The 27,014-nt window shown below is 36.5% G+C and overlaps 1 protein-coding gene across 5 annotated transcripts in view; it reads left to right on the top strand.

Moving 5' to 3' along the window:
* Nucleotides 1-25,155, top strand: part of LOC120628541 (unconventional myosin IC) — a 66,945-nt gene extending 41,790 nt beyond the window's left edge. For 4 of the 5 annotated variants that reach the window (XM_039896934.1, XM_039896935.1, XM_039896938.1 and 1 more), the window contains 19 exons: nucleotides 4,435-4,591; nucleotides 6,473-6,588; nucleotides 8,069-8,139; nucleotides 8,326-8,717; nucleotides 9,946-10,158; nucleotides 10,842-11,104; nucleotides 13,022-13,191; nucleotides 14,101-14,255; nucleotides 14,654-14,794; nucleotides 15,320-15,461; nucleotides 15,961-16,078; nucleotides 16,269-16,382; nucleotides 16,844-17,085; nucleotides 17,835-18,104; nucleotides 19,473-19,600; nucleotides 20,259-20,477; nucleotides 21,035-21,135; nucleotides 21,586-21,688; nucleotides 22,846-25,155. In XM_039896934.1, the coding sequence (XP_039752868.1) occupies nucleotides 4,435-4,591; nucleotides 6,473-6,588; nucleotides 8,069-8,139; nucleotides 8,326-8,717; nucleotides 9,946-10,158; nucleotides 10,842-11,104; nucleotides 13,022-13,191; nucleotides 14,101-14,255; nucleotides 14,654-14,794; nucleotides 15,320-15,461; nucleotides 15,961-16,078; nucleotides 16,269-16,382; nucleotides 16,844-17,085; nucleotides 17,835-18,104; nucleotides 19,473-19,600; nucleotides 20,259-20,477; nucleotides 21,035-21,135; nucleotides 21,586-21,688; nucleotides 22,846-22,860 (3,130 nt within the window). In that variant the 3' untranslated portion in view covers nucleotides 22,861-25,155. Of the gene's footprint in view, nucleotides 1-1,188; nucleotides 1,269-4,434; nucleotides 4,592-6,472; nucleotides 6,589-8,068; nucleotides 8,140-8,325; nucleotides 8,718-9,945; nucleotides 10,159-10,841; nucleotides 11,105-13,021; nucleotides 13,192-14,100; nucleotides 14,256-14,653; nucleotides 14,795-15,319; nucleotides 15,462-15,960; nucleotides 16,079-16,268; nucleotides 16,383-16,843; nucleotides 17,086-17,834; nucleotides 18,105-19,472; nucleotides 19,601-20,258; nucleotides 20,478-21,034; nucleotides 21,136-21,585; nucleotides 21,689-22,845 lie in introns of those variants that run through there. The other variant, XM_039896937.1, reaches the window with a different exon arrangement.
* The last annotated feature ends 1,859 nt before the right edge of the window (nucleotides 25,156-27,014 follow it).

The following is a 27,014-nucleotide window of genomic DNA, read 5'->3' on the forward strand; positions in this document are numbered from 1 at the left end:
TTAGGGAGTATGTCTATGTATTTTATAATTAAGGTGTTTTTATAATTTGCATGCCATAGAATGGCAGTTTGTAGCACGTAACTTGTTATGTTTTATTATAAGACCTAATTTGCTAACCTGCAATCACGCAAATAAAGATTTAAATTTGAATTTGTGTTTCCTACACATGGCCGTACCCAGCTTCTGGTCAAGGCGGGGAGCAGTGAGATTGTTTAGGTCAGATCGTCCGCGGCTGTTCGTCCGGTCGGTGTGAATATGTTTTAAGAGGGCCCTCTGTAATCGAAACTGAAGCCGAAACTGAATTTTATTTAATTTTTTGTCTTTCTGACTATATCTTGGCCGCAAGGGTTGGTGGGTTTTAACAACTATTATCACAAGGTTCCGATAGCTTAACGTGCACTCCTGTCGTGTTTCGTCTTGGCCGTGGGTTCGGTTCCCACAACTAAATGTTTGTGTGATGAACATAAATGTTTTTCAGTGTATGGCTGTTTATCTGTATATAATAAGTATTTATGTATATTATTCATAAAAATATTCATCAGTCATTAGTACCCATAACACAAGTTACGCTTACTTTGGGGCTAGATGGCGATGTGTGTATTGTCGTAGTATATTTATTATTATTTATTATAACTGTACCTAAATTCATACATACCTACTAATGCAATCGTACCCTTCCCATTGACATCCGTCAATGACCACATTATAATAACAGCAACATTGTTTACAATTCCCAGCCTCATTAGTGATATTTATAATGATTATTCGTATTTTATCAGCAGCTTTTCTCTCAGTCTCTGTTTGGTCTCTAAATGAGCCCCATGTTTACAAACGAGCACTGCTAGGTTTATTTTTATTTGTGCGTGGACTTTTAGTTGGGATAGGCTTACCATATTGACTCCAAAACACTGAGCAGTAAGCCTGACTTGTTTGGTTTAATGATCTGTGCCAGCTAATCAAAACATTTTGCTATTGGGTCACTTATAGTGTCCAGAGTTTTGAGAACAAAGTTTTTTATACATCAAACTGAGTTGTGCAAAGTTAACCTATATCTGTGGTGCGAAGTAATTTTTTCGATCATAATTTAAAGTTTTTTTTGCTATGAAATTCATTAGGTCATTTATAGTGTCCAGATTTTCATTGGGTATTTTATAGTACCATAGAATTATAAAAATAAAACTGGTCCTATAGTAAAGAAACAAAATGGGGTTCAGTGAAGCGAAGGACTATGGGCTATTGTTTAGGATTTTGAAACAGCGGTCTGAAAGGTGAGTACGTAATAAACTTTTTTCTTTAAATATCTTTTATGTATATACTATACAGAGAGTGTTAAGAAAATCATAACATTTTTTATTAAATGATATATTTCTTTCTTTTGAGTAATATATATAAACTTCTAGCTCCTTGTGGTTTGAATGAAATAATTTGATTAATTGATTACATTTTACATATTCCTATTTTTCTAATACCTAAAGGCGGAGTTTCGGAAAATTAACGCCCGAATTTTTGTTCTGTAGGGACTGATTTCGAATAGGTTCCATTAAATTTAAAACTTCGAAAATTTTGGTTAAGTTTGATTTTAGTTGTTGCCTACACTCAACATTTTTTTTATTTGATTACAAGTTAGGCCTGTTCTGCAAACTCACCTAGTGGCAAATGAGGATGCAGTCAAAGATGTGAGCGGGCTAACCTAAAACATATGGATAATCTTTATATATATATTTCTTGTGTGCGTGTGTATGTCACAGAACTCCTCCTAAACGGCTGGACCGATTTAAATGAATTTTTTGGTATGCGTTTGGCTGGCACCCTGGATGGTTTAGATTCACAAATCAGCCCGACAGATGGCGCTGGGGTCCGCTAGTGTTTATATATAAAAGAAAGTTGTGTTAGTTACATCATTTATAACTCAAGAACGGCTGGACCAATTTTTATTATAACTCAATAAAATAATAAGTATTAAAATATAACTCGTAAAAAAATAAAATGATCCGCGGTACGAAGTTTGCCGGGACAGCTAGTATGATACAGTTCATATGTTATAGTAATATTATAACAATGGCGTCATATCTCTTTTATTAATTTTTCGCTCATATCCCACGCTTAACCTTGCCCGTAACATTATTATATCGCAGAACTAATATAGCAAAGATAAGTTTAATCGCCAATTTGGTGACGAAGGCCTTGTTATCTATTGCAGGTGTTCCGAATGTACCTTATAAAGATTGCAATGTATGTTAAAAGTCAAAGTCAAAATTTCTGTATTCAAATAGGCACTTTTGATGCGTTGATTGCTATGTACAAAACTTGTACATAGCAGTGATGGCGTTAACAACATTCGCAAACTTAAAACTAAAGCTACGAGGGTTCCAAACGCGACCTGGTCTAAGAAAAAGCCCACGACAAACTTAGCCGGGTGTTCTTGTTGTCATTTTGTAAGAAACGGTCAGACCCGGATCTACGATTATTCCAGCGTTTGAGATAAATTTTTTTTTTTTTTTTTTAATGTTTTACTCATAAAAACTCACAAATATTATAATGGTCGGCATTTTTCGTTACTGGAAGACAATCATCATCATCACCATATCACCCTTTATCGGCCCACTATTGGGCACGGGTCGCCTCCGAAAATGAGAAGATGTTAAGGCCGTAGTCCACCACGGTAATCCAATGCGGATCGATTGACTCCACACACCGTTCATAATCATACTCACATTTCAATCATTTATTTGCAGAAAACATGTCAAATTATAGATGTTACAACTTATACAGAACAATGTTTAGCCCATTTAAAAACAAGCAAATCTTAACTTAAAAATAATTAATAACATTCATAATTAGATTAATTACAATTAATTTCATTAAGGCTATATAATTTACATAATTAACTCTCAGGCATGCAGGTCTCTCAGGCATGCAGGTTTCCTCACGATGTTTTCCTTCACCATTGAAGCAAGAATTTTAATAAGATACTTAAAACACACATAACTTCGAGAGATCCGTGCTGGGATTCGAACTTGGCACCCCGAATATGAAGTCGAGCTCATACGCACTGCGCTATCACCGCTTCGGGAGACAATCAATAGTAACAATTAATATTACATTTAGCGTTATAAACATCTCTTCTATTCCACTACAGGGCTCTAAGACGCAATAGCGGTATGATAAAAATAATCGCGAGCTTACGATGACATATAATATGTTACTTTAGTTGTATATATATATATATATATATATATACAACGCTTAGAAAGACATTCGCATGCTCGCGAACGTAGAGTCGCTATCGAATACCTCGATGCTGCGAATTCAGAGTAAAATGTAACTTATACGCCTTGTTTTAAAGTTCAAATTAGAGCACTCTACAGGGTGTTGGGGTAAAATAAAGCCGTAGTAAGTACGGAATTGGCAACAAAGTAAGTGAGTAAGTTCCATATCATTTTGACTTTGTTTGTTTCTACTTTTAATGTAAATCTAAGGCCTCTGGTCTGGTCAGACAGGCTGCTAGCGTAGCGACGTATAAACGACACAAGGGTAGTAAAATCAAGCTAACCTTCAATAAGATTTTTTTTATTATATTTTTTTTTTAATGTGAAAACTTCTTTAGGGAAAATCACAAAGGAGGTAATTTAAATTTTTCTTTCATCTTGCTGTAAATCTTCAAATAAAGCTTTAATTTCTTTCGAGTCCACATTGGTCTCAACATATACCTAGATATAATTCACCCTTGCCGAGGCAGCTCTTATCAGCTCTATCAGCTCACACTTTTGATTTTTAATCCACGGGTTATCTCTGAATCTACAATTACATTTATAAGCTAATTTTGCGTTTCCCAGTGCGTTTTGATACTAAGGGTCAAGTTATCGACCGGATACATATTTGAATGTTTTCGCTTCCAAGTTCCAAGAATGACGTTATTGGCTCGAAGTAAACCGATGACACATGTGCTTAGAACAAACCGCTGCGCTGATAAATATGAGCTTTATATGCATAAATAATAACTATAGACTCACAATTAAGGCCGTGACGTGATCTAATTCGATGTAAGAACGTTACAAACTAAAACGCGACCTAAAATTTAATAATTAATTTTTTTTAAATTAAACATAACCATAAGCCAGTAATCCATGGATATAATACCTATATTATATGTATTTTTTTTAATGACAATGAAAATCTTACTCTAATTTTCGTTGGAGATAACAATAATTTTTTTTTATGTCAAGTGTCAGTAGTATCGTAAAGATAAAAAATAGTTTGTACGCTGATAGAACCTAATACATTTTATCATATAAATGTTGTTTGAAACGTCTACGAAGTTTTGCTCTGTTTATTAGCAATGGGCTCCCACTTTATACAAACTTTGATAGCGTGGTGTAGGATCTTGTTGCGCCATCTAGCTTCATATTATGTAACGTAAAGTGCTCTCCGCAGGCTCCTACGGCCGGAGTCGGTGCAAGGCGTGATGGAGCATGCACTGCAACACCGAGAACGCGTCGGCGTGCAGGACTTCGTCTTGCTCGAGGACTTCCGCTCTGAGGCTGCCTTCATCGACAATCTCAGGAAGCGGTTCCATGAGAACATCATCTATGTGAGTAAATCCCCCCACCATTATTTGTATTTTCTCTGTGTTTGCGCTACAGCATCACGAGCGCGCCTTTATGCAGAACTTCGTGCTGCTCGAGGATTTCCGCTCCTGTATCGAGAACGTCAAAAAGCCTTTCTACGAAAGTATTATCGCCCTCCAGTATCTGTATTGTCTGTGAGTTTCCCCTGCAGAGCTTAGAGCGCGTCAGTGTTCAGAACTTGCGCTGCTATATCGGCAATATCAGGAAGTAGTTCTACGAAAGTATCATGTATGTGAGTGAACCCACCGTTGTCTGTATTGTCTGAGAGCTGAAGTGCCGAGAGCCCGATGACGTGTAAGACTTTATGCTGCTCCTTTACAACCCAGACGACCATATCCGATTTTGACATCATCCGAGCGAGGGTTCTTGACTCTTCGTTAGGCCAAAAGGCCGAAACATCGACCGAAGCCGAGGGATCGGACCTCGTTAGATCGGTCTTCCCTCCTTTGCCCCTCATGTCAGGCCCGGGGAGCCAAACATGCTTTCGCGCTCGCCCCAATCCCCCGATCACCCTGTTGCTACCCTTAAGGTGGTTATCTGCGATCGTTCCCAAAAATTAAATGACAGGCGTTTACTTGATAAGTTATTCATCACAATATCAACTCATTACCGGCCCACTACAGGGCACGGGTCTCCCACAATGAGAAGCGGTTAAGGCCGTCCACCACGTCCACCACGCTGGCCTATTGCGGACTGGTAGACACCATTCACTTTTAAGAACATTCTGGAGAACTCTCAGGCATGCAGGTTTCCTCACGATGTTTTTCTTCACCGTTGATGCAGGAAAGTGAAGTCGACCACTCACTTTTATGTAGACACCACACACCTTTATGAGCATTATGGAGAACTCTCAGGCATGCAGTTTTTCTCACGATGTTTTTCCTTCACCGTTGAAGCGAGTAATATTTTAATAGCTTAAATGCACATAACTTAGGAAAGTTAGAGTTGCGTGCTGGGATTCGAAATCTGCCCCCCGAAAGTGAGGTCAAAGTCCATCCCACTGCGCTATATTTTTTTTCAAAATACACATATCTTAAAAGGTTTTAGGTTAATTGTATTGCCATACATGGCGTGCAAAATTTAAACATCATACAAATATGTACGGTATTAGGCAGGCAGCTTTTCAGAGTTATTTAACTTGACATGTTTACTTCTGCCGCAAAGCAGCATAGCTGTGTTCGAGCACTACTATTTTCTGGTCGCGGCTGCCGATTTAATTACAGGCACATGAGGGTTTACTGCTACAAGGCAGCAATTTTCAGGACGTGTTCTTTGCATGCCCTACGAAGTTTTGCTCTATTTATAGGCAATAGTTTTACATTTGCAGATGCCAGATGGGCCATCGGCTCGGTCCGCCAATTATTATTTAAAAATATATCAACATCATCATCATGTCAACCAATCGACGTCCACTGCTGGACAGGTAGGTTTTTTGTAGGGAGTTCCACAATACACGGTCCTGGGCCGCTTGTTTCCAGCGGCTCCCAGCGACTCGCCTGATGTCATCTGTCCACCTCGTTGGGGGCCGACCTGCACTGGGGTGTAAGTGGGAGGCTAGTACCAGTCAGCCTCCCAAAATGCCAACCTCACCTGCACATGGTGCACCCTGCCGTCTAACCGACGAGGCTCTGGCGCCTACAAGTGGCGGTATAACCACTTCAAATTGGCTAGACTAAATTGATGGCACAGACCGGTGTCGGGCAGCAGCGACGCCGGTGCGATCAGTCTAGCCCTGCGATGACCAACCCGCCAGCCCAGCGTGGTAATTATCGGGCAAATACTTTGTAAGATGGAGGAAACAAAGCCATATAGATATATAATAAATGACAATTAATTCTTTTCAGACCTATATCGGCAATGTACTGATCTCCGTGAACCCTTACAAGAACCTGCCCATCTATACAGAGGAAAAGACTACTCTCTATTACAAGAAAGCCTTCTTCGAAGCTCCGCCACATGTGTAAGTAATATGTATGAATAGTTTAACATCAAGCAATCGATATATATATAACACTCTTGGCACTATCCCGTTCTCTTGCTGCAAGTCCTATCTACAAAGGTTGCCTGTAAGAGATTGCTTGTAGCAATAAGACTGCCTTTGCATGTCTAAATTGTGTACTATATACTCCTTACTGTTTCTTTTCCTGTATGTTTCTTATTCAATCTGTAATTAAAGGATATTAATCTGGTTGGGTTGAATGGTAATGGGTGGGTTTTCAACAACCGTTGACCTACCTAGACCCGTGGCTAGAGCTGAGGTCCCTGGAAAATAAAAGGAGATCTAGGGATAGCTCCCTAGCGATTTGGGAAGTTACATAATTTTCTGTGGTCTAGCCAGTCTTTAGCCGTGGCTAGTTTTCCACCCGACCGACCTAGAGATGAAATCAGGTGATTTTGTCCGAAACAATGCCGCGTAGAAACTGATTAGAGCTATGGGATTAATAAATCTGTCATACGATCACCTGCCATACATTCAAGGACTAGAGTGTACTAAAAATATTGTAACGCCTGCTTCTATCTCACAATATTTGAACAGAAAATTTCGAAAGCTTTTCATTAGTAGCGGCCATGTTGCCTGCAACAAATCTTTTGTTATCGTGCCATTAATTAGTAATTTATAATATTACTAATCTTATCGCACATAATATATACTCAACTCGCTTACATTGTTATTTTCCGAACACAAACATGGCGGCCGTAGCCATTTTATTTAATGCCTTTGAAGCACCTTCAGCGGAAAGCATCGGAAAGGAACCTCCATGCCTGAAAGTTCTCCATAATAAATAAATAAATATAAATATGTGAATTTCACCAATCCGCAGATAGAGACTTACAAAGACTTAAAAAAGAGACTTTTTTTAAGTCTAGAGACTTTTAGTAATTCTCAAAGTCTTCCAACCCGCGCCTCGCCAGCGGATTAGACTACGTTCTAAAATACTTTATTTAAAAGGAGACATGTGCCCGGGGTCGGTAATGATAAATCAGCATAGCATCCGCTTTCAAAATAGCCTTGTATATTATCAACATGAAAGTTAATCGTGCTCTCCATTACCTAGAGCTACTTTGAATTGTTTCACACACAATGCTATCTGTATATCAGCACTCGATATTGATAATGTGCCGGTCAGTATCGAAGATAGAGTGGCCGTATGGTATTTACTGGGTTTATAATAATATAATGTTTATATGCAACGTGCGTATATTATGATAAAACTACACACGGTTACTTTGTTAACTCTCACCCTCTGCACGTACCTTTATGGCTACCTACAACCCCCAAACAGAACGGAGGTTATGTGAAACTGTGAACGGAACGGTTTACATGTGGAAAAGAAGTTTGCAAGGAACATTCTACACTTCTTTATGCAAAGGGCAACGCAAAACAAATTCAATAACTATTAGTAGATAATAAGATAATTTGACTATATTTATCTTCACAGGTTTGCAATAGCAGATAATGCCTACAGATCGTTAGTTTATGAGCACAGAGAACAATGTATTCTAATCTCAGGTAAATATGAATATAAGTAACTTTACTTTTTATTAATTTAAACTAGATTGCACTCTAAGAAAATATAATTTAGAATGATTACTTTAGGGAAAATTGCGAACCGAGTTAACAAGCTTCTTTTATGAAGTAAATCAGTCAGTTAGAAAAATAAATATCACAAAATAACAAAACCAAATTTTTCCTCAGGCGAATCCGGCTCAGGTAAAACTGAAGCATCCAAAAAAGTCCTAGAATATATAGCTGCACGCACCAAACATTTACGCAAAGTTGAAACAGTCAAAGACAAACTACTGCAAAGTAATCCTTTATTGGAAGCCTTTGGTAATGCTAAAACCAATAGAAACGATAACTCTAGCAGATTCGGTAAATACATGGATATACAGTTCAATTATGAGGGGTCACCGGAAGGTGGACATATCCTGAACTATTTATTGGAGAAGTCAAGAGTTATAAGTCAAATGTCAGGAGAAAGAAACTACCATATATTCTATCAGCTAATAGCAGGGGGTGATGCGGAGTTGATGAAGCACTTAAGGTTGCAGAGCAGACCGGAAGTATATAAATATACAACTGATTTGGTAAGTATGATGATTTATGTGCTTTCGAACAGTGGAAGAAGTGGATAGTTCTTCTCATTCTTGCTCTTTTCACACACTACCTTATGTTTCTGGTTGTGTGTATGTATGTGTTTTTTCCACACGTCCTAGACACAAGTGACGTTGTTAGTGTAGTGTGTCGAACAGTTCGTGAAATACCGACAAAGAGAACACGAAAGAGGGTAGTCAGACTCAACCTACCTACTTATATTAAAATCTTTAATATAAGTAGGTTCATATTGCTACTAACAGTTTCCGAATCTATACTAAAAACCGGGATTTAAAAAATTTGGGATATTTATCCCAAATTTTATTATTATTGTTTTGAACGTCTGGTTGATAGATACCTACATAACTTAATTTTTCTAAAACCCCAGACTTCGACTTCACTTTCGAGGAGGCGAGTTCGAAACCCTGCACGCACATCTAACCTTTCTAAGTTACGTGCGTTCTTAGGGTTTAAAATATCACTTGCTTCAACGGTGAAGGAAAACATCGTGAGGAAATCTGCATGCCTGAGAGTTCTCCATAATGTTCTCAAAAGTGTTAAGTCCACCAATCCGCACTGGGTCAGCGTGGTGGTACTACGGCCTCATTATTGTGTGAGGAGACCCTTGCCCTGTAGTGGGCCTGTAATGGTTAATATGATGAAATAAACGTAAGACTCTGTGAAGTCTCGACCCAATTAAATATAATGTAATTATAAACTCTGCACTCAGTTCGCATGAGTGCAATTACATTATTTTGACAGCAAAAGCCACATCGAGTAGTCTGTAGGACCTACCTAACTCATGTTTCTTCGTATTGATTTACAAATAATGTGGTTTACTTGTAACCACAGTGGTGTACAACCTTGGAATGAAAAATTTATGTCATTAAAATTCTTCGTTAGTAAATAATTTTAAATTAGGCGAGGAAAAATTACAAAAATTGTTTGTAATTTTTCATGCAACTAGCCTAAAAAACTATTTTAGCACATTTCAACCTAATTTTGCAGTTCTTTACACGTTCATACAATAAAATATCCGTTTTCATATCGTCGAATTAGTTATGTATGTCACAATTTGCAACTCCAAACTAATTATTGGTGGAATGACATAGTAGGTAATATTTATAGTTCAACATATTTTTCACGCTTGTCCAAGCGCCCAAATATTATTGATAATGTAGCTTAATTGATAAATTAATTCATTCCATTATCCATCTTCAGGTCACACCTGCAAGCCAAAAATTGAATGATGCAGAACAGTTCCGAACAGTCAGATCAGCAATGAAAGTAATCGAGATCGGAGAAGACGAGCAGAAGGAAATCTTCGAGATCGTGGCCAGTGTACTGCATCTTGGAAACGTTAAATTTGTCCAAAATGACAAGGGATACGCGGAAATTCTTTCGCACGATACAAATAGTACTAATGTTGCGGAGGTAAGATGATTTGATGTGATATTTCTTATTATTATGATTATTTTATCTTAACGTTAAAATTTTGCGATATCTAGAATCGTGTGTGTGTGGTACCTATTTAAACATCAACGTAAGAAATTTAAAAATTGTAGAAAAAAAAAAAAATTTACGGCCGATTGGCGCAGTGGGCAGTTACCCTCCTCTCTGAGGCCGAGGCTGTGGGTTCGATTCCTACAGCTGGAAAATGTTTGTGTAATGAACATTAATATTTTTCAGTGTCCGGGTTAGTTTATCTATATTTTATAAGTATTTATGTATATTATATTCATCGGCTACCTTACAAATAGTACCCTTATCATATGCTTGCTTTCGGGCTAGATGACGATGTGTGTATCGTCGTAATATTTTTTTTTACTTATTTAAAATTGTAGGAGACTCAAAAGTGTAGATATAGTCGACTTCCATGTGGTGTAAAATCCTTTTTCACTTTTCTTTTAATGCAGCCATAAGATACTACCACTGAAATGTTCAACGACAGCCTCTCCAATGTCAGTGACTCTAGTTCTTCTATGGATCTCCTCATTTCTGATTTAATCACTTAGAGATTCTCCTGACATAGCTCTTTTCATCGCCCTTTTATGAGGACTATGATTAGCGACCAAATTTGAGATCCGTAAAAGACTATAATTCCTAATGTTCCACAGCTCCTTAAAGTGAACTCAAGCAAATTGCGCGAGGCCCTTACTAGCCGCACAATCGAAGCACGCGGGGACGTGGTGACAACCCCCCTGGACTTTGAACAGGCTCAGTACGCGAGGGACGCCCTCGCGAAAGCAATATACGACAAGCACTTCAGCTGGCTGGTCTCCAGGCTGAACTCCTCCTTGGCGCCAAAACAAAAAGATTCCAGGGACTCCGTTATTGGAATCCTGGATATATACGGATTTGAAATATTCCCCAAGAACAGGTTAGTACTTCATAGGCAATAGGCGAGCCTTTATCTAATATAATAACGCACGCAATAACGCTTTTAATAAAATTTCTCAAACATTGACATCTTCTTTCTGTCTGAAGTTAGCTACAAAAGAACTATTAAAAAAGCTCTTAAGCTAATTGAAATATTCGTATTATTTCCTAGAACTTGATCAATATTTATTAATATTATTTTCTCTGATTAGTCATTTAGTCTTCTAAGTTAAATGTGTGTTCTCTTTCTTTCCTTTCTTTTGAATGAATGAATGAATGAATGAATACACTTTTATTGTACACCAAAGAAAAAAAAGTAGTTACGGAGATATAAATACATATCAAGAGAGTACAATTTGGTGACCTTATCGCTACATAGCGATTTCTTACAGGCAACCAATGGCGTAAAAGGAAAAAACATAGAAAAGAGGTAGGTGGTGCAATAAATAATATTTAAAATTATACAAATGTATAAATAAAATATATATATTATTGAATCAATCAATTAATTTTCTATTCCTTTGTTGTTTTTTTTTTTGTATCTTTTTTAATAGCACTAGAGTATTTTTTTTTTTTTTGCATTAAGGTAATGCTAATAGCTAGGACAGTTAATTTTAATTTTTGATTAGGTAGGTACTTTAGGTACCTACAATTAATATTATCTGTCATAGTAAGTGTTACTTGTATTTACATCGTATCGCCCTACTGTTCCTTATACTATAATGTGGGTAGTGTTGTGGATTACATAATAACCCCATTTTTTTCTTTTTCCTAAATTTAAGAGCTATTTTTGTAATATGTAATTTTTTTCTGTCCTAAAAAAATAAAAAATAAAATATCAGTACTTATAGTTTTCGGTTCTCCCATAATCTGTTATTGGTTCTTAGTCGCGATATACTTAAGTGGTTAATAGTCGAGCATTTTGTGACAGAGCTCGTCCGGGCAAGTACTATCGCGGTGCTTATTTCTGCCGCTAAGCAGCATTGTTGCAATGCTGTGTTCCGGTCTGTAGGGCGCGGTTGCCGCTGTAATTCCAGGCACGTGAGGCTTAACACCCACGCCTCAAACTGATGGACACAGGGTGGTGTTTAAAAAAAAATGTTGCAGGGTGTGCTCCTTGCGTCCCCTGTGAAGTGTTGCTCTGTTTATAGAAATTGGTTTTCCACCAGGCGGGCCATCTGCTTTGTCCGTCAATTGTTACTAGAAAAAATGAGATCACGTCTGAAATGCCGAGCTACAATTTAATTATGCTAGCATAAGCAATATTTGAATCATTGATAGATATTACAAGCAATTAAAATCATTAATAGATATTACAAAATATTACTCTCTTTATAAACAAAAAGCTGAAATTAACAATCTACTTACCAGAAACGGACAAAAATTAGTCATATCTGCATATCGTCTGCGAAAGGTGCAGAACTCCTTTGTGGGGTTGAGTGTACGCTTTTACAACATGAATCCTATGGAAATTCTTGACCTTCCAATGCATACATTAAAAAAAATTGGGAAAAAGCACCTAGTACAGCGAGGTTACTATACATTTGATGAATTCCTCAATGACAAGGTAGATTGGAAGCAGCCAGCCTCGCTCTCATCTCCCGCAAGATAGAAAAATGATTGTAAATGTTGATGTTGGAAAAGAGCAACTACTGAGTTTCTTGCCGGCTCTTCTCGGTAGAATCTGCTTTCCGAACCGGTGGTAGAGTCAATACAAACATACATACTTGACCTTTCAAAAGTGCTTATAAAGTAGGCCTACTTGAAATCAATGAATTTGAATTAAAATTTGGAATTAAAAAAAATACCAAACGGTTCTTGGTCCCAGAGTGTTATTTGAAGCGCAAAGGGTAAAACAGTTGTAGCTGTTAAGTATTTCTAAAATTATATTTACGACCAAAGAAAACTTGATCCTCAGTTTCGAACAATTCTGCATCAACTTCTGCAACGAGAAGCTACAACAGCTGTTCATCCAATTAACCCTCAAGTCCGAGCAAGAGGAATATCTGCGCGAAGGCATCGAATGGGTGCCCGTCGAATACTTCAACAACATCATCATCTGTGACCTCATTGAGGAAAGACACAGGGGTAACTAATCTTCCGACATTCAATTCAATAATTTGCATGTAAGGAACCTCTTTTTTAATGTAAAATAATGGGTCTATACTGTTTAAAAACCCTTCGATGTTTAAAACTGCTTCGACTTTTCGTGGCAGAATTCGTCCAGGGAAATACTACCGCCTTGCTTATTTCTGCTACCAAGCAGAATTGCGGTGTTCCGGTCTGAAGAACGTGGTTGCCGGTGTTATTACAGACACATAGGACTTAACACTTGAGCCTCAGACTGATGGACATGGGTCAGCACACTGCAGAAGGTCTAGCACAGACAGGAGACAAAAATTATATACCTTGATAACATCCCTCGATAATTCGCTCTAATTGCGTATTATAGCCAATAGCAGTGGCGTGCACAGGGTCTTCGGCCAGGGTATGCATAAAGCAGATATATAGCATAAAATATAAATATTCCCCTCCAATACGAGCTATATAAAATAATTTGGGTATGCAGTGATTTTGTGCATGTATGAAAGGAACGCCACTGGCCAATAGCAATAGTAACAACCAATTAGCAGGGCTAGCACAGGCAGGAGACAAAAATAATTATATCCCCTGACGTATTATTACACATATATGGATATTATTTCCACTTGTGCGCCAATGTTCTGAAAGTTGATGAAGCTGGTGGAGAAGATACATTTTTATGATTTCCCCGGGGAGATAATTGTTTCCTGCCCATGCTAGCATTGCAATTTGCAGGGTGTGTCCCTCGCATACCCTGCAAAGTGTTTCTGTGTTGATAGGCGATGAGTTTACAATTACCAACAGGTTGGCCATATGGCTATACTACTACTACTACTACTACTACTATAAAAAAAAGAAAAACCGCTTGTCAATTGTCTTTGAAAGTAGGGTTTAAAAATATATTTTACACATTAGGTATCATCTCAATCTTGGACGACGAATGTCTGCGGCCTGGAGACGCTACGGACCTCAGTTTTCTGGAGAAATTGTCACAGCGATTAGACGGACATGCGCACTTCAAGTCCCATCAGAAAGTCGACTCCAAAACGCAGAAAATTATGGGAAGAGATGTAAGCTATTTAAGAACCAATCTATCTATTACTGTTTAACTAAGATGCCTTTAAGGCAATATTATATATAAATAATTTTTCATTCCAATTCAAATCAAACATTTTATTTAGAAATGAACAGCAACTCTGGGTTAAAAAGGATCTCTTACTAATAATATCGTTTCACTTCTCATTTTCTGCCAAGATCTTCAATATGTAGCCTACATATTATATACCTAAGCTTAGTTTGTTGTGGGCTCTTCTTAGACCAAGGCGCGTTTGGAACCCTCCTAGCTTTAGTTTTAAGTTAACGAATGCAGTTATCACCATCACCTAACATTAGTGTTAACATGTCACGTTTTTTTTCAATGCTGTACGTTAACATTCCTCACAAGTTGGTCTTCGTGGTTTTTTCACAGGAATTCTGCCTTGTCCACTACGCTGGAGAAGTGACATACAACGTGAACACATTTATCGAGAAGAACAATGATTTGCTGTTCCGAGATCTGCAGAGCCTCATGGCATCAAGCGGGAACAAGATTGCTGGCATTTGCTTTAAGGTACTTGATATTGATTATTATACAAAAGTGTTGATAATAATCATATGACGAATTTACTGATATATAAATATACTACGACAGCAGTGGCGTGCACTTCATACATGCACAAAAGCACTGCATACCCAAATTATTTTATATAAGTCATATTGGAGGAGAAAATTTCCATTTTATGCCATGTACCTGCTTTATGCATACCCTGGCAAAAACCCTGTGCACGCCACTGTACGACAGTACACACATCGCCATCTAGCCCCAAAGTAAGCGTAGCTTGTGTTATTGGTACTAAGATGACTGATGAATATTTTTATGAATAATATACATTAATACTTAGAATATACATATAAACAAAGACACTGAAAAACATTCATGCTCATCACACAAACATTTACCTGTAGTGGGAATCGAACCCACGGCCTTGGACTCAGAAAGCAAGGTCACTGCCCACTGCGCCAGTCGGCCGTCATATTTGTGTAGTAAAGGAGAGGTGTGTTTGAATGTGTGATAATGGAAAACAATTCATTATAGGACCTTAACCTGGCTTCAAAGAAGCGTCCAGAAACGGCCATAACACAATTCAAAAACTCGCTAAATGAGCTAATTAAGATTCTCAGCAGCAAAGAGCCATCTTACATTCGCTGCATAAAGCCCAATGATTTTAAGGCACCAAGTAAGTTTTTTTTAAATATTCATTTGACTTGTCTTCATAAAAAAATTTGACAACACAAGAATTTTTAAAATACTTGTTGGATATTTGCAGATAGAAAAGCTGCATTCGATTTTAGATTGCTTTAGCGAATAGTGCGAATTAATCCTACAACTTTTATTTTTCAAATCTTATTTTCTTGGGTCCTTTATTTTAATGTCAATGGGTTATATTATTGCAAACCCTTTCTCTCTCAAATCGTATTTATCTATCTTATTATATATTACCTTGGACCCTTAAATTGATTGTAATTGAGCTATGCTATATTATCTTTATTTATACCACAATATATTGCTTTATTGAATGTAAGTTAAAATATATCTATATAGTTATATTATATAAGTTATCTCTTTTTTCTCAAACTTCTAGAAATACGAATCTAGTAATTTTATCTTATAACTGCAGTCTATTATTGTTAATCTTCAAAAACCATCAAAACAACATCTAAATTTTAATTCCCTAGTGTCCTTCGATGATAAGTTGGTTTCGCATCAAGTGAAATATCTTGGATTGATGGAAAATCTGCGCGTGCGCCGCGCTGGATTCGCCTATCGACGCACCTACGAAGCTTTCCTAGAAAGGTATGGCCTACTTATTGAATTCAATGCGTCATATGTTTTATTAAGACTTCTAACAACTACGCGGATATGTTACAAGAAAATATGCAAGTAAATCATTACGCCTTACCTCAGTGGAACTTTTGATAGAGCTTCAAGGATGAATTTAAGTTTCTTAACTTATTTTCTCTTCATTCCTTATTTAATATTTCAGATACAAGTGCCTCAGCCCAAACACATGGCCTAACTTCCGAGGACCCGCAAGACAAGGGGTCCAGTATCTAGTCGAATCGCTCAAATACGAAAAAGAAGAATACAGGATGGGGAAGTAAGTATTTGTAATATAAATCTTTAGCTTGTAAAAGATATCCAAATATAGCAGTAGATAAATATTTGCAATTAAGAAGCGAAATTAAATCTTATCAGCAAATGCTAAAACATAGAAAGTTAACTCTTACTCATATTTAAGTATGTTTTAGTGTATATTAGTTTATTATTTTTTATATTTATTATTGTTAGTATTTTATGTGTGTAATCTTGATAAGTATTGGTGTTTAATTGTTCGTAAGTATGTAAATAATAATAATACACCCCACCGTCCCTTGGTTTTCCTAATCCTAAGGTTGCCTGGAAGAGATCGCTACAAAGCGATAAGGCCGCCCTTTGTATCCTACTTTTAAGTTTATTTTTGTTGTGTCCATTGTTTTTTTTCCTATTTGTGGTGTACAAATAAAGTGTATAAATAAATAAATAAAAGATAATTAAAGTAAAAACTTCACCTCATTTCAGCACAAAAATATTCATTCGTTTCCCCAAAACACTATTCGACACCGAAGATGCATATCAGCTCAAGAAAAACGACCTAGCTACAATCATCCAAAGCCGTTGGAGGGGATACCGGCAGAGAAAACAGTATTTAAAGATGAGAGCCGCGGCCATTGTGATCCAGAAATGGGTCAGGAGGTTCCTAGCTCAAAAGCTAAGGGAAAGGAGAAGGAAGGCTGCTGACGTCATAAGGGCTTTCATCAGAGGTGAGTTAAATATTAATAAATTCTTGATCTCCAGCATCATTTTTTAACATAGATTTAAACTACACCTTGATACCTATTCTTTCAGATATATTTCAGAATCAGATTTTATCAGATTAACTGTAGGTCTAGTAAAGTTTCATAAACATTAATGAGACCTGAACATCCTTCAAATAACATTATCTCATGACGTTAGTAACTAAATCGGTCATCTTTTTATAACTGTTTCATTCCATTCTGAACGAATGAGTTCTGATTCATCATCATCATCATATCAACCCATTACCGGCCCACAACAGGGCACGGGTTAATAATGAGAAGGGTTTAGGCAAAAGTCCACCACGCTGACCCAGTGTGGATTGGTGGACTTAACACTTCTTTGAGAAAATTATGGAAAACTCTCAACTCATGCAGGTTTCCTCACGATGATCTTCACCGTTGAAGTAAGTGATTTTTTAATTAGGTACTTCAAGAAGCACATAACTTAGAAAAGTTAGAGGTGCGTGCTGGGACTCGAATTCAGCCCCCCGAAAGTGAAGCCAAAGTCCTAACCAGCGCTTCTGATTGAATACTTTTAATTCTGAATTCAAATGATTCAGACAGCAGGTTTCTCAGCCACTAATAATCACTTAACTTAATATTAATTCTACTTTATATCTCGTATTTAAATAGATGGAAACAATTGCATTAAGAGCATTGATTTAAAAAAATTGTATTGAAGTAGAAAAATATATAATCTCACCTATCTTCAGGTTTCATCACTCGCAATGGTCCAGAAACACCTGAAAACCGCCGGTTCCTCGGTATCGCTAAAGTCCACTGGCTCAAGCGACTATCAACCAGGCTGCCTACCAAACTACTGGACATGTCCTGGCCACCCTGCCCTGCTACCTGCCAACAAGCTTCGAAGGAATTGCACAGGCTTCATAGACTTCTGCTAGCGAGGAAGTACCGATTGGCTCTGACCCCTGCTAGGAAGAAGCAGTTTGAGCTGAAGGTGTTGGCTGAGAAGATATTTAAAGGTAATAGAGACACAATGTTACAAAGAACCTTAAAACTAGGAACGTTAAGTTTATAATCGCGCGTGAACGTAACGTGTGCGAACTAAGCGTGAAATGAAATGAAAATACACTTTATTATACACCTAACAGAAATTAAATTTTAAACAAAAACAACACAATAAAACACAGGTACAATGGCCGGCCTTATCGCTAAAAAGCGATCTCTGCCAGGAACAAAGGAAAGGGGAAAAAAACACAGACTTAAGGGTTAAGTTGTACACAAGAGCAGAGCAGTTACCAAATTAAAAATAAAAATATATAAATATATCATACAAAGAACAAGCCTACAAGACAAAGAGAACTGACTCAGAAGCAAAACAAAATAACTAATTAGGGTGGAATAAAATGTGTATTAAGCGTGTAATAAGTACTTACGAAACAACAAAGTAATTTCGAGAATACGCATAATTATTCGAAACGTTTCCAAGCACGTAAAAATTGCTGTCAGAAGTTGGTTTTGGATAATTCATAATAGGTACTTATTCAAAATCGATGAGCAAGTAACACTAACAAGAGTATAGATAGAACTCATAGACTATATAATAATAGACTAGCGTTTTATTACTGGTGAGGATAAGTTAATAGGTGGGTTAAGTTGGGCTACTATAAGTAGATACTACTATTATAAAAAGTATATTCTCCTTTCATGCAACAGAGGACGGTCTTAGTCAACGTATCGAAGTTTAGTGAGAGGAGAGACATGAGTATCTCCATTACATCCGGGGAAATAAACTTGCGCAGAAGATGTTACAAGCAAAATTTTGCTATACTGGACTCTTCTTCCGATCCATAATTACTCTAGTTCCCGGTCTCTAGTAGAATATGATATAGGGACTCCAGTAATGGTTCATGTCCAGCACAGGTCATATACACGACAATATTATTTTAGTCTTAATCTTCAATTTCAGCATCGGCGATAGGTTAAGAAAAGTCCTATTATATATAGGTATATACGTAATCCAAAATAAGCTTGTGTGTGCTCTAACCAGGTTGCTCTTCTAATAATTTTAAATGACAATGTGAGATGGTGATAACAAAAAAGAACACCCGGCTAAGTTTGTTGTTGGCTTCATCTTCAACCAGGCCACGTTTGGAACCCTCGAAGTTTACGAATTTGGCTATCGCCATCATCTCAATACCGTTTACACATTTGTCATGTAATGTACGAAATATGTATCAAAATAGCCATTTATGGGCTTTACTTGAATAACGATATTTTTGACTTTGACTTTGACTTTGTTATCAAGCTTTTTGTCCTCATATTTTGATTTGCATTTAAAGATTTCATCCACGTATTACAACGAATAAAAAATGTATTAAACTTTATAGGCAAGAAGAACAGTTACCCGAGCAGTATCCGGGAGTGGTTCGTGGACGACCGCCTATCAGAAGACCATCGCGTTCTGCGGAACACATTCATGGCTTCACCCTCGTGGCCAACGGGGGAACAGCTTATTGTGAGTAGTGAGCATGGAAACTTAGATATTCATATTTCTTCTGCATACCACTCGTCTATTGAAAATCAGTAAAGGTTAGAGACGGAGGCTGAAGGATCGTTCTAGTTAGCCTCGTGCTATGATAAAGGCGATCTGCATAGTTTAAAAGTTTAATTAGTCAGTTAAATTACATTTATTAGACATCTACCTTCAATAGTCCTAAAACCAACGCTTTTAATTGAAAAAGTATTTAAAAAAAAGGTTTCATGTATCTTATTTATTATCTTTATAGCTAAGTCAATATCATCGGCCTTACTAAGAATACAAGGCTTTTGTTATCGAAGCGATATCCTTATCTATACATATAATTTAATTGGATTGTCTGTTTGTAGTATTGAAATAACCGTTTTTTACTACATGTATATGCATATACATACATGTACTAAAATATTGTTTTAACTATTTTTGTGTCATTTGTCTGTCTGAGTGCGTTCCACATCCTAAACGTTTGACACGTGGATAAAAAACGTTTGACCTACTACTATGTACTCTTTATCCCAGAAAACAAACGGTTTATACGATATGTGTATAAAAACGAACGGAGAACCACAAAGTGAAGTTGAAATTGAGTCATGAGAATCTTGCAAGCGTTTTAACTAACTCTAACTCCGTTTCTCAGTACTCATGCGAGGCAGTGAAGTACGACCGCAGAGGGTACAAGCCTCGCGAACGCGCCCTCCTTGCATCAGACAAGGCCCTCTACGTCCTTGATGCGGCGAAAAGCAAGACGTATAAGCTGAAGCATCGCTTACCACTCGATGTGCTACGCGTCGTTGTGACCAACGAAACGGATGGGCTCGTTCTTATCAAGATACCGCAGGAGCTAAAGAAAGACAAGGTAACCTTTTTTTTTTCTCAAGGCATTTTGTTTATACCGCACTCTCAAGACAAGGTTCTGACAGCCGAATGGCGCAGTGTGCAGCGACCCTGCTCTCTGAGTCCAAGGCCGTGGATTGGATTCTCACAAATGGAAAATGTTTGTGTGATGAACATGAAAGTTTTTAAGTGTCTGGGTGTTTCTCTGTAAATTATAAGTAGGTATTTATGTATATTATTCATAAAAATATTCTTCAGTCATCTTGGTACCCATAATACAAGCTAAGGGGGATTCAAACAGATTGCTATGTAGACAATACCCCCAAATCGAACCATAAAGCCTTGATGCTCTGTAATTGTATTTTGCATTTCAATAAAACTGAAAAAATAGCAAAAAATTTAATTTATTCATTCAACCCCCAAATTAAATCGTACGAATAAATTATATTCTCAGACGATCGCGTTGTAAGCCAATTTAAAACTTAAGTAATATGCCTTATATCTCAAACTGACTTGTTATCGCTTGCATTACACACTCAAGTAATAAACTTATACACAAAATACATGTTGTTATTTCAGGGCGACCTTATAATTTCCGTGTCCCACGTGATCGAAGCCCTCACCATCGTCACAGACTACACTAAGAAGCCTGACATCATTGACATTGTTGACACTGGCAGGTGAGATTATAATCGCTTTTTACCTAATACTTTTTTTTTAATACCTCCTTTGTTGATCTTCCATACACGTGCCATTAGCGAAGTACAATGCGCCGATTTGGCACACCCAATAGCAGAAGAAGATCTTCTTATAGTAAGTATTACATTGTGTACAACGCCTTCGATTTTAAGACCTCCTATAGAGTTATTTTGAGCTATAGATTTGGAGCCCTCCATGCTGCTCAAAGGCGGGTTGGCGGACTTGATATCATCATCTAACAGCCGGTTCTGCGATGCACAGAGGTGCAACAACGCTTTATTCCTAACTCTGGATTGTCACTGAGAATTTCAGTAACGAATCTCAAAATCTACCAACATTTAGCCCGACTCGGGAATCGTTGTGTGAGCAAGAAAAACGTGTGCGAGCATAAGTTACGTGTCTTTGGTTAAGAAGTTTATTATTTATTCCAGCATTGTTCATAACCTCGTGAACGGCAAGCAGGGCGGCACCATCGAGGTGACCAACGGCCCGCAGCCAACCATCCATCGCGCTAAAAGCGGCAACCTACTTGTTGTAAGTTACACAATATGCCGAAGAACCATACAACCGGCCATTGACTTTGACGGCCGATTGGCGCAGTGGGCAGAGACCTTGCTTTCTGAGTCCAAGGCTGTGGGTTCGATTCCCACAACTGGAAAATCTTTGTGACCATTAATATTTTTCAGTGTCTGGGTGTTTATCTGTGTTTTATATGTATTTATGTAAATTATTCATGGTACAAATATTTATCGGTCATCTTAGTACCCGTGTGTGTATTGTAGTAGTATATTTATTAAATTGTCTTTGTTAGCGTTTTTTTATTTATTTTAAAGCATTAAGATAAATTTTGACAAAGTTTCAAAATGACTAAAATAACTTGCCGACTTTGCTTTCTGAGTCCAAGGCCGTGGGTTCGATTCCCACAATTGGACAATGTTTGTGTTATGAACATGAATGTTTTTCAGTGTCTGGGTGTTTATCTGTAACATAAGTATTTATGTATATTATTAATAAAATTATTCATCAGTTATCTAAGTACCCATAACACAAGCTACGCTTACTTTGTGGCTAGATGGCGATGTGTGTTTCGTCGTAGTAAGTATAAAAAAAACTCATAAGATCAAAGTTGACAAACTTTCCGGAATCCGAATCGGACTTTATTTCCTATCCTACCCGATATTCGATAAGAGGACTTCTGATGGGACTTAAAACTGAATTTATCTGAACTGCTTCGTTGCTGACGTTCATCGTCATCATCATCATATCAACCCAATACCGGTCCGCTACTGATCACGGGTCTCCCACAATAAGAAGGGGTTAAGGCCATAGTCCACAACGCTGGCTCAGTGCTTATTGGTGGACTCCACACATCTTTGAGAATATTATGGAGAACTCTCAGGCATGCAGGTAAGCTCACGATGTTTTCCTTCACCGTTGGAGCAAGTGATATTTTAATTGCTAAAAATGCATTAAAAATTTTAAGGTGCGTGCGTGCTAGGATTCGAATTCTCCCCCCCCAAAAGTAAAGTCGAAGTCTCACCCACTGCGATAGCACGCACCACTTTAAAATGTATGTGAGATACATCCCACCTACTCGGAAAATAGAGATGTGATAACAACATTTTATACACGCAATAAACCTATCGCACAAATTGTCATACTTTATGATAAAGAATCTTTTTTTTTTTCAGGTGGCAACCCCGTAAAGAACAGTATTTAAAAAAAACATCGTCTTAGCTTATAACTAATAAGTATTCGCCATATTTCAGTCAATTGAAACTTTTGCGACTAACCCCAGGTTCTGAAACGCTGTTGAAATTAAAGCTCAACTATCGATATGAATCAAAGTCGTCAAGCGAACAATCACTTTGATTGCGTTCCAGAAACGTTAATAAACGTCATTTCATGCATAAAGATAGCGTTGAATGTCAAAATATAAGCAAAATATTATTTATTTATTTATTTATACTCTTTATTTACACACAAAAAAATAATTCCGTTAACTTGGTATCATCCAATCACCACTTGTGAAACATATAAATATTTTCTCAGACGAATATTTGAACAATGACCATCGTTTCAGAAACTGAATGATAGTAGTCATAAAAAAATAACTCTTGCAATATGTATACATGTAGGTATAACTTATATGTTAATTTAAGTGTTATTTTTTTTTTAATACTTTTATATTTGCATCATTTATTTGTACAACGAATTTAACAGAGCACGATGCAGTGGGTTTTATTCGGTTATTAAAACATGCATTAAAATCCACAAGCTTATATATATATAATGTTAATATTACATTTCCCCATATTTCACTTCTATATTCAAAACAATAAATAGCAAAGATTTTTTTTGTATTATTATTGTCTAACAATAATTTCGTGTTAAGTATTTAGTATAAACCTACGCATTGTTATAAATAAAACCATAGTTACCTAAGTAATGACAATTTTATACATGGAATAATGAATAATGTAATTAAAGTTTAAAATATTTCCGTTTAATACTAATTGATGTTTGTTATTATAATAAATCGATTAACGTACAAAGTACTTAGTAGTTTATGCCATAGAAAGAAATAACTTTAACATAAGAGAATGATGTCCATAAAAATGAATAATTTATTTATATCTACTAATTAAAATGAAACTGCAAATTTTATGACCGACCACATTATTTCAGTAACTTATTAAACAACGATGGAAAGGCTATACAGAAAATAAAGTTATGAACAAAAAAAAAAAGTTTAAAATATAAAGACGGTAGGTTGGTACTATTGTTTATTTAAATGCTTTTTTTATAGACGTGGCATCGCGCCCTAATCCAAGTTTAAAAGTGTTTTGACACACTTCAACTGACAGCAACTTTCAAATGCCAGAGCGTAAAAATAATGCACAACTATTCCAACGTTATGCCACGTTTATTCATAAGACTAATATCAAAGCAATGCATTAATGCATTTTTATCTGTTCTTAGTCAGGCTTTTTCATCATTAGGTTTGTAAATGTGGTAGGTGTTGCCATATTCATTTTTTAACTTCCTCGTATACTTCGGGGAAAAAAAATTACTTCGGTATCTAATATTTTGAGTTTTCTTAAGTTAATAATGTTTAAGCTGAATCGAAGGTGCCTAAATAAGTGTACGTAGGTAGATTTAAAAGCTAAACTTTTTGTAAAAGCCGTATGAATAAAATACGAGTCACTGATTTGAATATCTAATCGTATCACGAAGGAAGCGAAAGATTATCGTTGATTTACAGCGGCAATGTGATGCAATGCTCTCTTATTGGTTGTTACTATTCCACTATTGGCTACAATACGCAATTAGAGCGAGATTACCTTATTTTAAGCCAATAAGAACAATTAGACCCTGAGCTGTAACTGTGCATGGTAAATGTGATGTTATCACAAAATTAAATAATTAGTAACCTTAGTACAAGATTTGCTCGCTCACAATAGAGGAGTCTTTTTCGAGTATTCAAATACTTAAAGCATCAGAGTGAAACGGACCTTATGGCCAAAAGTTAATAAGGCTCAAATTTGCTAGCAATTCTTCAGTTACGGCTTTTGGCAAGACATTTGTAAAATAAAAATCAGTAGTACGGAACTCGCAACTGTAAATGGAGTGAAATTAGGTCCATTTTACTTTGGCGATATTGATTTTAATATGCGAAAACTAATCTATCGTGAGCGATCAAAACTTGTGATAACGCTTCTCATCTTTGGATCATACCTATCATAAACATAATTCGACGGTGACTTGTGTTTCAGACATTAATGGCGGCGTGAACGGGCGAAGCTCGTGACGAACGGATAGTTCGCTAATTATTTATTCGTATACTTAGCCTTGGCCATAAATAGAACTAATTCACTTACTACAGGCACGAGTGCCTTAATTGTTATTGATAAACAAACTATTTATTGATAAGCCAGTTCCTTTGTAATTACTTTATAGAAATATACGTATTTTGTATAGAAATTGCTTTTTTTTTCTGATGACATAAAGAGAGATTAGCGTTCCATTTTCCTGCTTGGAAAAGGAAATTCATCTTACCTAAAAATAGTAAACGTAGAGTATATGATTGAGTATCTACCTACCTTTCCATTAATGAACATTATAGAAATATTTCTTTTGTTTTTTTCCTTTCTTTAAATATTAATTAATACCTAGTGCTACCCTCCCGAGCGCAAAAATATTCCATAATGAAGATTAGCGTAATGTAATCGAGAATTAAACAATAATGAATTTTTTTTTTCATAATAAACAGGTTTATAATATAAAATTTAATTTTACGTGTATAGTGCTACAAAAGTTATTTCAAGTAGACGTTGTTATTTTAGAGTTGGACGGGTGACATCAAACCAAAACCGTGGTATTTAGAACTCCCAACCAAAGTCCTATGTACAGCAAAGGACGTCAATCGATTGATATGATGATGATGATGAAAAGCTTTGTTGAAATCAGTTGCGATCACGAGAGAACGAGAGAAAAAAAAATAAAAAAAAAAAAAGATCACGTGAGAGTTACGTCTACCCATTATCTGTAAAGAAAAAATACGAGTAACGGATTGAGATAATTATCTTTTCGCTGCCAGTGAGACTGCAGTTAATGTCGCCTTCGTATGAACCATGCTTAACAGATTATAAAGTTAACTTGACATGAAATAAAATAAAAAAAAGGGAATATTACAAAAATACCACCATAATTAATTGTAATTTAATTTTTAAAAACTTAGGTACATTTTTACATTGATTGTAATATTTATACTATACAACAATCCAGACCTTGGCTACACCGCTACAAACTACAAAAATATTTCAGTCTTAAAAAATATAATAAGTATAATCAACTATTTGAGAGGGTGTGGGAAATTTTGACGAGGGGCTTAATAAAGCTCTTCAGCGACATCCTGGGTATGGCAAATTTGTTCCGCTAGCTATTGGGCTAACTTGGCGTGGTTATAGCATTTAAAAACGTTTATTTGCTAAGTTTCCGCTTAAGATTGTAAGTTGGCGATTAAATCCATCAACATAGGAGTAATGATAATAAATAGTTTGTCAGCTTTAAATTAAGTAATAATTTGTATCTAAGCGTTTTATCGGTTTGTGAGTGACAGGTCTCAAGTCACAGTTACCAAAGTAATCTTTTAAAAGACCGCTAAACAGACAAAATTTCTTCAATGCAGTGAACTACCGTTACCTACCTAAGTTTTGCCTGTGTCCCAGACGTTTATGAAAATCATTTAAAAACTCACACAGGGCAGCCACCAAACTAAGGATAGGCAGAAGAATAGAATTATAAGCACGCTTATCTTAAGCACTTCTTCAAAACGCCCCACAGCCTCTCGGACCATAAATTGCGTCTACTATCCATTGTCTACCAATATAATATTTTTCAACATACACATACATTCATACATACATAACTCGATACCCTATATGAACGAAGTATTCGCGTCCATCACCGTATGTATTGGATTAAACATAATATTTCAAATAATGCTTATTCAATAGTTTGTTAAAAAATTAAGCATATTAATTTAACTAGGAAAAATTGAAAGTAACGCAAATAGGTTTGTAAGTACAGCTTTTGGTGGGTATAAGAATCATTAGACACAATATAGGAGCCGAAATCGACGGCGACGGAGACGATGTCAGCTCAAACGAATTAAAATTATTGTAATCTGTAGTACAGGACTTGTAAGTCTAAAACGAGTGAATACATATGCTTCTAAGTCCAAAAAAAAATACATATGCTTCATTTGATTTAATGTTTTTACAGGGTGATAAATATACCTATGGATCCTTCAACATTATTTCGTGATTCGGATATACGTTGTATATTTTTTTTTAAA

Source organism: Pararge aegeria, chromosome 13 (assembly GCF_905163445.1).
Source record: "Pararge aegeria chromosome 13, ilParAegt1.1, whole genome shotgun sequence".
NCBI lineage: Eukaryota > Metazoa > Arthropoda > Insecta > Lepidoptera > Nymphalidae > Pararge > Pararge aegeria.